We start from the raw sequence: 12,856 nt of genomic DNA, 5'->3' as shown, positions 1-12,856 counted from the left end.
TGTTGAGGGAACGAGCTACATGCTGCTTCACCACGCCATTATCGGGTGGCACGTAGCAACCTGGTCAATGCCCATTTCCCCCTGACAACCCACATACAAACTGTGTCATTTTCTGGTGTGTAAGTGGTACCAGCGCATGGAAGGAGGACACGGAGAAGATCCCCAGGCGTCCCATGGCCAGCTTGGTGGGCCGCGAGGCGAAGCCCAGCAGGCGCTTGGGGTTGGGGGGCTCGCCTCCCTGCAGGCTGGCCAGGTAGCAGCGGCAGCGGAACAGGTCCATGTGGAAACGCTCCAGATTCTGCTCCCACAAGAAGATCTGAACAGACAAAAGGCCACAACGCCTGAGCGGTGAGAAAAGAACATGGCGCCTGGCTCGACGAGTGAGACGTGGGAGTGATAACGATGCTGCAAGTTTTCACCCACCTGCTCCAGGATGGTCTTCCTCTTCTTGCCGTCGGTGACGGTGGACAGCTGCATGTCGCCCATCTTCTTCATCTTCTCGTCCATGTCGATCTTCTGCTCAAGCTTGCGGATCTCGGCGCGCAGCAGGCGCACCGTGTCGTCGCGGTGGTGCTGGCGGGCCAGAGCGGCGGCGCACGCCGAGTGGATCGCCGTGATCCAGTTCTCCAGCTCCGTCTGGCCTGACGTCTGAAGAGACAAACGTACACCATGAAATTGGGGACTCTGTGCCGATAGATCACGTTCATCGTCACCGTCGATTAAAAGAACACAATTGTGGAAAAAAAAAAGGAACAAAGGCGTACGTGTGACAGGTGCCAGAATATAAATGACAAATTGTCATCGCCCACAATGCTCAGTGACAGCGTGTCCTTTTATCCACGTCAACATAGCGTATGTGCCGTACATATTTAAGGGGTGGCGTCTGCGTACCTGGAAGAGGAAGGCGTCTCCGACCGAGTTGCTTAGGCAGAAGACAAAATCCTTCTTGGGGTGCTCGGGCACCGCCTGCACGATGGCGTTCTCGACCCACAGTGCGTGTTTGGGAACGCTGGTGTGGTCAATGCCCGAGCGACCATCCGACTCGTACAGGAACAGCGTGCAGCCTGCAACGTGCGCAAAAATCAACAAATCAACTTTTTCCCGGTCAACAAATAATTTTTTTCCCAAATTAACACGATATACATCAATACTAACATTATGAAATTAAGCAGTAGGCATTGCTTTCTGTAGGCGTAAAAAGTAGGATTGTAGAGGACGACTGACAACAAAAACTAGGCTGATCGGAAATATTTCTGTTTTCGTTCTTTTAAATGCAAATGGTTTCAAACTAGTTTGCCACCATCTAGTGGTCGACAGTGGAATTGCACCCAATAGAAAAGAGTTACACTAAAATATAGTGAACTGTATCCACCCCGTACCAAAAAAATAAATAAATACAATGTGGCTGGCACAAATGCACAATATCAGCATGTCCTCTGGATATAGAAGTGATTTATTCATCTGCGCGGAGACGCGGATGAAATGGATTAGACGTGGACACTGGCGTGAAATTAAATGAGGCCGGTAGAAAATGGAAAACAAACAAGCAGAGGTGCAGCAGAGAACCTCGCTCAAGGTCACATGGACTGCGTTGCGTTTTGAGTACCTTTCAGCGAGACCCAGTAGCGTTTCCACTTGCGTCTGGCAGCCGGCTCCACCTTCTTGCTCTTCTTGTGCACCAGGAAGTTCTTGACGGCCAGCGCGCCCGCCTTGCGCACCGTGCCGTGGGCGCAGGTCGAACCCACCACCGACTCCGATGGGTAAGCGCTACTGAGTGTGCCGCTGCTCTGCTCGTCGCTGACCGCCGAGCACGCCTCCTCTGAGCGGTCCTGGCTTCGGTGCACCTGAAGCGGGAGGAATGATCAATTTCTGAGTAATATGTGCAGCTGTAGTCACAGGAACATCAAGATGCTTGGAGACGGTCCTAGATGGTCAAATTATTTTCAAACACGGGTCTTAAAGATGGTTTTATAGCCTTTAATGTACTTGACTAATTTTATTTTCATTTTCCTGAGACAATGTTCTCTTTGGTCCATGTTTAGTGTGGTACACACCACATCACTAAACCGCACACTGCTAATTTGAGGACACTTATTGATTGAACGTATCCCTCTGGTCAGATTATTTTCAATCCTTTCTCAGGATCAAATCGTTTTTGGCCTGTTGCATGAGTTTGTTTTTCCAAATAATTTGCAACAAGATTCAAACGGACCCAGATTTGATTGTCCAGCTCCTTGCGGAAGTTCTCGTAGACACCTCCACCGCCGCCGCCGCCTCGAGCCTCCACGCCGGCGCTGCTGCTGCCGCTGTCGCTGCCGTTGCGGAAGAAGGTGCTCTCGGCAGCCGAGTACACCGAGAAGGACGCGGACATGGCCTTGCAGCGCCGCGACAACGGCTCGCCGTCCGCCCCCGCCTCCGTCTCGGCCGCCACGCCGTCAATGCCGCTGTCGCCGTACTCGCTGCCTTCGCTCAGGGCGGCCGAGATGTCCTGTCAGGAGGATGCAGTAGTGTGTGTACTTAATAAATGCTACAAAGAAGGCGGGAATCATATTTGGAGCAGTAGTTTCTGGACATTTTTCGAGGGTGTGCGTTAGGAACAGTGGGTGAACTTGAAATGCGGATGTTCACGAAAGGGTGCGACAACCCAATTAAGATGACTCTCACATTTGTCGTTTAATTTGGAATTCACCTTCGATGGGCTGGCAACCAGTTCAGGGTGTCCCCTACCTACTGCCCAATGAAGGCTGGGATAAGCTCCAGCACTGCCGCGACCCTCGTGAGGGTAAGTGGGTTAGAAGATAGGTGGATGGATGAATCAAAAAAAAATTTTTTCGAAACTATTTTTGAAGGTGGAACGAGGGCTGCACCCAAAGTCAAAACTTCACACGATAGGAATGATGGGACCTCACTCAGCATATAGAAGGGGCTTCTTGGTACAAACACAATGTGGCCATTTATGTTATATATATAGTCCGTGCGTGTGCTAACACATAAGTGTGTGTGCGAGAGTTTCCGCTGGAAAATTTTCCACGAGAGGTTCAGTGTCCTCCTCAGAGTTCATCTTTTAAGAAACGGAGACTGTTCTTTCTCCTCCATGATTTGCCGCCTTGTGCATCTATTTATAGCAACTACACAATTTGCCCCTTGACTGACACACACACACACACACACAGACACACAGACAGCTGGGTGAATTTGTGATGAGCACTTAGGGTGCAGCCTGGTTGGGGCTTCAGGCAAGGAAGCTTCTCTTGTGGACTTTTCTCCTCATGTGACACAAACTGTTGTTGCCTTAACAAATCCCCTGGTGACTTTTTGCAATCAATCAACTTTTGTCCAAATTGGGAAGACGGCTTCAATGAAAAATTAAACAACAAGTGTGGTTCATATTCTGTATGGAGTGTGTTCAACTCCGGAGGGACAATGCAAACCAGGCCAGCGGAGACGCTGGCATGAAAAATAAAAATGATTCAAAACGACAGTGAACAAGTGCTTTGTATAGGCAAGTATAAATAAACTGTTCTATAAAACCAATTTATTACGCAATCAAAAATAAAATTAGTGTGAGTTCTATTTAAATGACAACTAATGACGATTCAAATTGCTTTGTTTACCTGAGTGGTTTGCGCACGGCGTCCCTGAAAAACGGGATGCGGCGGTGGCTCCGCCGCCAAGCCGAGCCCCGCCAGGCCCTCCGAGAGGCAGTGAGAGCGTCGGCAGGGAAGCGTGAAGGCTCCGTACGCGCCGCCGCCGCCACCGCCGTCCTCCTCGCTCGGAGACATCGGCCCCGTCGCGGCGTCGTCGCCTCCAACCCGCTCGCCGTCTCTGCGGCGGCCCCCGAGGCCCGCTTTCTGGTGGCTGCACAGGTGGTCCAGGGACGAGGCGCGCGCCGCTGCACCTGTCACATATGACATGATGCCACAGTATGATTTCAGCATCAACTAAATGAAATGTGTCAGTCAGCTGTCAAGAAAGTGGTGGTCGAAATCAGTGATCTGATTGGGAATTGGGCACTTTTCAGATGGCTTACGCAATAAAGTGACATGAACAAAATGTTGCACCTTTCGGTCCTCTGGGCGGTCGGCTGAACTGCTCTTCTTCCTCCTCCTCCTCTTCCTCGCCTCCGTCCACCATCTCCTCTGTGCTGGTCATGTGTTCTTGACTAAGGTCCGACAGCGAGAACTCCAGGCTGTCCTCCCTCCACATGTCGGCCGACTTGGAGCGCTTCTTCTTGAAGCCGGACGTGTCGTCGTCCGGCGCAGGCAACGTGGAGGCGTCGTGCTCCTCGGGCCTCAAGGTCATGGCCAGGCGTTGAGTCCAGTGCGGGTTGACGCCGAAATCCGCCAGGCCGCCCGCGTCGTCATCGTCCGGGGCGACGTCGAGCGAGCGCGGGATGCTGGGCGTGCTGGAGGAGCGCGTGGACGCTTCCGAGTTGCGGTGGCGCTCGGGCTGCTTGGCCGATAAGGAGTGGCGAGGGCGGCGGGTCACCGGCCGTTTCGCGGCGGACGACAGGCGCAGGGAGCGCGACGACGCGTGCTTACGGGACAAGTGGCTGGCGGAGCCGCCGTGGAAGGCGTTCTCGCCGTAGTGGCTCTCCACGTTTCCCATTGTGCGACTGCAGATACGATACAACGGTGAATAGTGAAAGGTTCTACGGCAACCGCTTCCTCTAGGGAAAACGTTTACCTGTTGTCAAGGTCTGAGCCTCAGCGGCATCTCGGCCTCTCCGTCTTGCAAGCACATCATTCGCCCCACGTCACGCTCGTGAGGCGGCGCCCGAAAAAATGGGATTAAAACGGCAGGGCACACCTCTTGCTGTCCTGTACACACACACATCCACGCATCACGCACGCACAAAATATAGTTTCAGCCTTGTAATTATACATGTACAAGTTGTTATTTGTTCCTCCAAATTGTAAACTCGGCACAGGAAGGCTCAGGCCAAATTTGAACCTCCGACCTCTGCAATGTGAGGCAGACGTGCTAAGCACTTGACCACCGTGACGCCCTAATCGTACATTAATAAGGTTTGTATTTTACACACATATAAGAAAAGTAATTGCTGAAAAAAGCTGGAATCTTACAAAAAAAAAAATATATATATATAAATAAATGGATCATTTTTGGAAATAGAATACATGTAGCCGTGTGATCATTTTATTTGAACATAAATGCCAACTGGCCAAGATTTTATGCAAGTAAATATCTGTTTAACTCCCATCTTTATTCTTGTAAACATGATACTTTTTGCTAGTAAACATTTTTAAAAGATACAATTGAGCCCCTAGTTACACTTTTCGTGATCCGATTTTAAAAAAGATTGACCTTAAAAGTGTCTTAAAATGCGCCATCTTAAAATATTTCATCTTTCAAGTGCTCACCTTCAGGATATTGTGGTTCAAGTCGTGTCCAAGTCCTCTTCGGACTACTCTGGATGACCTGAAACACAAGGCGGGAGAGGGGGGGGGAAGCATCACTTAAAAGCGAGGATAATCACGAGACGCACGCAAGTACAACAAGTCCCAATGTCAAGCCACATTTCTTTGAACTACAACCCGGGAAACTCACAGCTTCACCACAAACCACTCGGGCATCTGCGCACACGCCAACGTCAGCCGCTCTTCAATCTTGTCAAGGGAAAAAAAAAAAAAAAAAAAAAAAAAGTATACATAAATGTGTAGATGTACATACACACACATCCACTCATGTGCGCGACTGAGCACACAGAGCAGAATAAAAGGATGAAAGCGACTATGATGCCGCGTGATGCGCATGATATGTAACAAATCAAAGGCCACCATGGAGAAGCGCCAATTTTATTGTTCCCATGCAAGCGGTGAAGTGTGACATCACTTCTGTCATTCATTAGGGTGCGCGGCCTTGCGGCGTCACATTAAAGAGGAACGTTTAAAGGGGGTGGGGGTGGGGGGTGAAATTAACGCCGCTCTTTTCCGAGACGAATGGAAGGCAGCGTGCAAGAGGGCGTCAAAGCCGAAAGTCACACAGTCGACTGCAAAATCCAATTTGAACACGCTTGTTATTTAACAGCATAACGCACCGCAGCTCGATACCATTACACATTACAAATTAGACAGTACGTGTTCAAAACAATCACATAGCCTTGGCTTCGAAAATGGCCGTTTCGCTCAGGGGTGAGGCAATTCATTTTTCAAAGCGACCACATCAAATGAAAGCGCAACTTTCAAAACAAAACCAAAAGCATATTTGACATTTTCTTTTGCTGCCATGGTTATTGCGAGGCCCGTTAGCGGGATAAATGTGCCCCCCCTGAGAAAAAAAAATAACATGACCAAAAGACATATTGTCTTTATCCTCTGCAAAGAACAATTAACTTTACAGGTACTGTGGCTTTACTGTTTGGTCTGTCGAAAAGAAAAAGTGGCATAAAATGTTTCAAACTTCAAATTCCATTTTATGGTGTGATGCTGTGACGCAAAGGTGTCGTTTTTGCCAGCCACTGGCCATGATTGTCGTTATGAAACAGATTAATCTATTCATCTCAAACACAGAAATACACACACAAAACCAGGCAGGGAAAACTCCTTGGCGGAGGTCAGGTAGTGAGGAAACTACTATGACATGCTGGATCCACGGGTAAACACGAACTCTTGAGGCCTTTCTATTTCCATGCTATTTACATCCGCATTCAACATGCTTTGTGCAACACAGCAGCAAAAGGAAAAAAAAAAGCCTTGCTTTCCCTCTCACGGTGTTTACTGTCTTTTTGTTGACTTTTCTTTTTACCTGCCCTACAGCAAGGCGTGTGAACGTGTGTGCGAGAGTGTGTGTTTGTGGGGGGGTGGGGTGGGGGGTACACAGCTCGGAATAGAACGCCGTGTGAAATGAAAACAGACGAGGATGCTGGCTGAGGGGGTGAGTGAGGTTATTGCTGCTTGCCGAGCTTGAAGAGGATAAAAGTATTTTTGCCTGAGTCTGGCAGTTCATTCGCCCGCAGTCTTCCTACTGTACTGTAACGCGCTGTCTGTTAAGAGAAGCAGGGTTACAGCATTTATTCGCACAAATTACCAACAGTCAATCTTATCAAACATGATTTGACAACAAAATGAATGATGGGCTCGATGGTCGAATGATACCAATTAAAGTGGAAATAAACAATGGCTTTAATTCTTATTGTTCTCGCCAGCCGGTTTGATTCCGTTGATTTATTCAAACAAAATACCGTCAATGCGTCTTATTTTTTACGGCTGGTTCGACATAATTGGGCGCCAACGGGATGACAAAATGGCACTTAGAGTAGGCAGCAGCATTTATTCATTCATTTACCTTCTCAACACTGGAAGAAAAAAAAAAAAGCATTTCCTTTAATTCTTATGATTCTTGTCTTGCCTCCGTATTTTTGCCGCGAGCAGCTTTTATTTATGCAAACCACCCCGGGGCCCTTAACTACCTCATCCATACAACAAAAGGAAACACTGACTCGAATTCTTATTATTCTTGGCAGGTGATTCCACAACACTGTGGCGTTTTAAGACCTTTGAACACCTGATTTAAGGTTTACGTGTCATTATGAGGGATAATGAAGGCTTTTGTTTGGGCAAATCAAATACACAGAAGAATGCTCGGACTGTTCTTTCATGGCAACGGTAAAAACTGACAATGTGTCAGAACGCTGACGGCTGATGAAACGTTAGCAACCCCCTCCCTACGCCCTCCTCCGATATGCATACTTATTATTACTGTTGTTATGTCTTCTGTGGGCAGGCTTCTTCGTGTACAACACTGGTTTCTTGAGAAAAAAAAAAAAGTGTTCCCAATGTGAATCAGGTCTTGTATAATGACACTTTGCACTCCACCCACAGCCATAAATCTTCATCAGCGAGAGGTGTGCATGACTCAGCGCCATCGCCTCTCGGAACAACAACAACAACAACAACAACTTGTTCCATCTGTGAAAAATTAGAAATGATGTCTTGCTTTGCTGGGGCTGGCTGTTCTGGTAAATGGCTGTTTTAAGGAGTCGCTTGGCAACCGGTCCTGAACACGCTGCGCTGTTAGGAGATCGACTGCTCCGGAGTCTGTTTAAATGCTAGTTTGCCGTTAAGTCGTTTGAACGTAAGAAGTGGCGCCAGTCGAAAATAATGCGTCAGTTACAGTAGCCGAGCTGCTGTCCTGCGTTAGGGAGGCAGTCGCCGCATTTTGAAACCGGTTGCCACCTGAATAGTATCGTACCAAATTGCAGGAGAGTGGCTTTGAACCTGAAAAGAAGTCGGGAACCCGTTGTAACACGAGACCTTGGCAGCTTGATTGATTTGCCCTGACCTCTGGGTGCACCTTTGAGCAATTTTGCTCCCCGCAAAGTCCCAAAAGCCACAAGCCCGATGAGCCAGGGAGGCAGTTGTTCAAGTCATTTAGTTCTGAACCTGCTGCGGACCTCAACGGGACAGAAAAGGCCGGAAGCTGCTTCTGAACCTGCACCACAGTCCCGAGCTGAGTGAAATACGACACCTTGACAGCTTGACTGATTTCCCCTGACCTCCGGGTGCACCTTTGGGACACTTTGCCTGCGAGAAGCTACAAAAGCCACTGACGTAGTCCCTGGACTTAGCCTGCCCTCGGGGCCTTTCCTGCACCTTTGGCATTCCTCACATAGTGAACTCTCCCACCTCTCCTTTTAAAGTGGGCGAGGTTGACACTCTCTCACAGGAGGGGAGCTGGTATTTCCGAATGGATGGGATCTGGGAAGCAGCTTCTCCTGAATCATGAAGCAGAAATTCAAGCTCAGACACGCATGAAAGGCTTTCCCAGGAATAGGTACACGAAGACTAGCTCGAGCTCACCATAGCAGACTGAGATGTACGTCAAACAGGCTCCACACCCACCGTCCCTTCGTCTGAGACATCAGTGGTTGGTTTCTCTGGATGGGAGATTAGTTTCTTAGTCATCCTTTCGGGATCTGACGAGCCGTCAGCAGCGCAAATCGCCCCCCCCACGCCCCCCACCCCCCATTCCTCGCAGCCTCCACTCACTGACACACAAAACGGCGTCCCTGCTGCTTGAAGCAAACAGCATCTAAAGCTTCAGCGTTGAGTGGCACAACAAAGCTTCTCGTTTCCACATAAAAGTACAAAAACACGAGACGGGAGTCGGGATTACCGTCAACAGAGTTTGAGAGGCGCCATTGCTGCCAATTGCTGTCGACGAGCCAAGCCAATCTCGCGGGAAACGTGACAGCCCGTCCTAAATCCCGATGGCATCGTTTCTGCACGCTATGTCGGTACGTGACAGGCCACCGCCCGCCATCGCCGTGTCATGTGGTGTTAAAGAGATACAAAATCCTCGTCGGGAAAATTGCGGCCAAGCGGGGCAGCTCACGCCAACTGTATGTGGGAGTGTTCGGCCTCAGCTGAGGTCTGCAAACTAGCTGTCTTCGGAGATCATACTAAAGAGTCCCCAAAAGTGGGTCGGGGGTACAAAACGACATAATATGGGGGGGGTCAAAGTATCTGAGGATCAAATATGATGATAAGCGCTACGGCGGGATTCACTAACAGCCAATTCCCTCCACTCTGCTCGTCAAGTGGCACTAACCTCATTATAGACACTCCGTCTCACCGGGAGCTTACGCCGCACGCTTCTCCGTGCGGCCGTCTGCGCTACAGTACAGTCGGGGATTACCATAATTTAAAATAAAATCTCGTCAGGCGCGAGAGCCCCCTTTGAACGATGGGGGTGGGGGGCTTACTGAGCTCCACAACCTCAGCGCAGATCCGACACGACGAACACCAAAGATTTAAACCTCCACTGACGATAAGAGTCTCTCGAGGACCGGCGTTGCCCACCCCTGCTCTCGGCTGTGTGAAAGCAAAAAAATTGCGCTTTCTTGGAATTTGCGTGAAACAATCTCTTGCTGGCTACACTCCGTGAGAAAGGAGGGCGCGTTTTAGTTTTCACGCATGAGAGCCCATTCTCCACAAATCCACACGCGTTTCAACCCGCAGCTGCCGGCAGCGAGACAGGTGAGCATGTCAGCAAATTGTGGGGTAACACCTCCTGTTCCGCTCGATGTCCTCTGAAGGGTTGGCGGCGGAATAACGGCGAGGCTGAGTGGGCGAGAGCGTGGGATAAGAGGGTTTTCGGCGAAGGGTAGACATGATGGATGCGGGGTGGAGGGGGAGCCGGTGTTGATGGACTGATGAGAGGCTGTTAGCGGTGGGAGGGGGGGGGGGATAGAGTTGGGGGTGCGCAGGTAGACTTGTGAATGATGCGTGGGGGAAGGGGATCCGTGAAAAATGGGGTCCACTGTCTGTGCTGCTGTAAACTGATATGTCAATCTTTTATCAATTGCGGTAAATCCTACAAATAAAAATGAACGGAAGAGTCACAAACAAGACCATACAGGACACAAACAAACAAAAAACAAGAAAGCACAATTTTTTGACAATTTTCTATTGGGTGCTGTTAATCTGCGCATCCGACCACACTGCATCCCCCCCCCTTTTTTTTTTTTTTTTTTTTAAGAAACCGACTGGGGCTGCTGGTAGCAAACAGACAAGTGAAATATTAAGTGCGATTTGTACATGCTGAGAACTTAATCCGGAGGGAGAGGAGCGATTTGGTGAAATGTGAGCTAACTCGACTAACAACAAGGCGACACTGTTAGCGCTCAGTGAATGAGGCAAAAACTGCTGAGGCTCGGCAAAAAAAAAAAAAAAAAAATTCCAGCTGGAGAGAGCACGCCACGCGCTGGCACGGTCAGCAAAGGCACGGAGGGAGGAAGAGAGAGGGGTCGAAAGGAAACTGATGTCGACAACAATCACGATAGCGAAGCATCCCTTTGGCGTGGAAGACACGAGTGGATTTCACAAGCGCGCATCACACCGAACGACCGTTGGATGACACGCGCCGGGAAAGTTGAACTCCACTCTGGCGTGTCGCAACGACCAACGGCTAACAACGGCGCTGTTGATTGAGGTTCCGCAAACCTGAACCACATCAAAAACAGCAATTTTTTGGGGAGAGGCGCAGGGAGGTCGGTGGCCCGGCTCAACCTTGCCATATTTATTGTTTGGCTGCCACGCGACTGAACAGGGAGTGGCCTGATGAAAAATGGTGTGAGAAGTATAAATTGTCCTGCTTCTGGGGTCCTATCAGAGGCGTTATTTTCATCAGCTTCGAAAACTCTCCTCACCAAGCTAAAGTCTCCATACCTTACACGCCGCCGTCGGCTTTGTCCCCCACCGCTGTGAACCACACTTTTCTGTGGGGTCAAGGCACAGGCTAATAATCAATCTCGGCTACACCACGTTTGCGTAAATTCGGCGAGAAAGGGGGTTGAGCCCCTTGTTATCTACAACTAAGCAGGTGGCATTTGGCAGTAAAAGAGACATCCGGGGAACAGGGGGGGGCGGGAACAGGCCGGGGTGGTGGCGGCGGGTGGGTTATCTTCCCACGTCCCCGCACCTGAGTCAACACGGCTCTCGCAAACAAAATTGAAGCCGGGACAGAGGACAATGCGGCGGGACGGCGAGGAACTCTCGGCGAGAATGTTGCAGACAAACGTCATCCGACCGGAAAGACCTGAACGCAGATCAACGCCGCGGTTTGCAAACTTAATGAGTGCGCTCTCAACCCGCCGATGCCGGCGCTGCCAAGATTTCAAAGAAAAGGCCAAACGTGAGGACATGCCTGCAACGCTTCTTCCTCTTCAGGAACACATCTGCCGCTTTTGTTCTGTCTGTACGTTCCCGGGGCGTGGTGGTCAGGTGCAGCCGAACGGCGCGTACCTCCGCCCCGAGATCATTATGATACTCGTTGGACTAAATAGTGCACCAGCACAACACTTGGTGATAATAAACTCAGTGTTGGGTTGCTGCCTTCCCGATGTCATTTGAACATGCCACTTTCACTCTCGGTTGCTATGCACTTCTATTCGTTAGCGACGGGCCTTTGTCACAGTACACAATGGATCATTCTCTGACTTTTAGCCTGTGGCTAAGTAAATAGTACCGAGTGATTCTGAATCCGTCTATCGGGTCTTGGAGACGAGCTCTCCTCTTGACAAGTCCAGCTGCTTTAGGACATTCACGTCTCCGGCTCTCAACAAAGTCCACGTCCATATTTTCAGCAACGGACAAAAACCGAATGCATGTGCTTTTGCTTACAAATACGTTTTAGAAAAATGGAAGATCACTTCAGTCCAGAGGGGGCAAAAGGTTTTGAACCAAACGTTTTTTTTTTTCAACCGCACTTTTCTAAATCTGATGGGGAAACTCAAGTCAGCAACTTTCAGTCTCGGTTCAACGCTTCACCAAACGCCTTCACCGTTAGCACGTAGGCCAGTTATTGAAAGACGTCTTGGGACCAAAACAAATGTGGACGATGTTGGATCCAGGTCAGTGGGTCCATTTCCTGGTAGAGAGCGCACACACGCACGCGCGCATGCGCTTGCTCGCACACACTCCTGCTTATTGTCGGGAACCGTCGCCGCGCTGAATGGGAGCCCGGCCTCTCGGTGCATTAGTGACCTGCATGAGCGCCGTCTGAGATAGACGCTGAGTGCCTGGCCTAAGGGTGACCGGGACAAAGGCAACATGACCCAGTAGACACAGAAATGTGAAAATAAGCATCACGCGCTCGTGCCTAAAAGGCCAACTGCTTGGCAGTATCAATCAAGCCAATAAAGAATCAAAAGCCAACGTGGCACAATGAGGCTTCGTCACAGCCTTTGTAGAGAAGCGCTTTGCATCTCTTCCAGGTCAACGGGCGGGAGTGCTAAAAGGAGACCAAAGTTCCTTTCACACATACATTTTCAGCAAAATTGGTGCATCAGTGACAGTGTGTGTGTGGGGGGGGGGGGGGGGGGGGGGGGGGGGGA

General features: G+C 49.9%; 1 protein-coding gene across 5 annotated transcripts in view; it reads right to left on the bottom strand.

The window, feature by feature from the left end:
• tiam1a (TIAM Rac1 associated GEF 1a) overlaps positions 1 to 12,856 on the bottom strand; it is a 32,245-nt gene that overhangs the window by 16,555 nt on the left and 2,834 nt on the right. For 2 of the 5 annotated variants that reach the window (XM_019859545.1, XM_019859549.1), the window contains exons 2-10: positions 5,382 to 5,439; positions 4,687 to 4,820; positions 4,062 to 4,615; positions 3,615 to 3,898; positions 2,213 to 2,488; positions 1,607 to 1,844; positions 892 to 1,064; positions 424 to 648; positions 131 to 316 (exon numbers count right to left, since the gene is read on the bottom strand). In XM_019859545.1, coding sequence (XP_019715104.1) covers positions 131 to 316; positions 424 to 648; positions 892 to 1,064; positions 1,607 to 1,844; positions 2,213 to 2,488; positions 3,615 to 3,898; positions 4,062 to 4,608 — 1,929 coding nt within the window. In that variant the 5' untranslated portion in view covers positions 4,609 to 4,615; positions 4,687 to 4,820; positions 5,382 to 5,439. Of the gene's footprint in view, positions 1 to 130; positions 317 to 423; positions 649 to 891; positions 1,065 to 1,606; positions 1,845 to 2,212; positions 2,489 to 3,614; positions 3,899 to 4,061; positions 4,616 to 4,686; positions 4,821 to 5,381; positions 5,440 to 5,568; positions 5,628 to 8,645; positions 8,735 to 12,856 lie in introns of those variants that run through there. The other 3 variants (XM_019859546.1, XM_019859547.1, XM_019859548.1) reach the window with 3 other exon arrangements.

This window comes from Hippocampus comes, unplaced genomic scaffold (genome assembly GCF_001891065.2).
Source record: "Hippocampus comes isolate QL1 unplaced genomic scaffold, H_comes_QL1_v1.1 scaffold328, whole genome shotgun sequence".
Classification (NCBI taxonomy): Eukaryota; Metazoa; Chordata; class Actinopteri; order Syngnathiformes; family Syngnathidae; genus Hippocampus; species Hippocampus comes.
The sequence above is the reverse complement of the archived record's forward strand: the minus strand, read 5'-3'. Positions and strand labels throughout refer to the sequence as shown.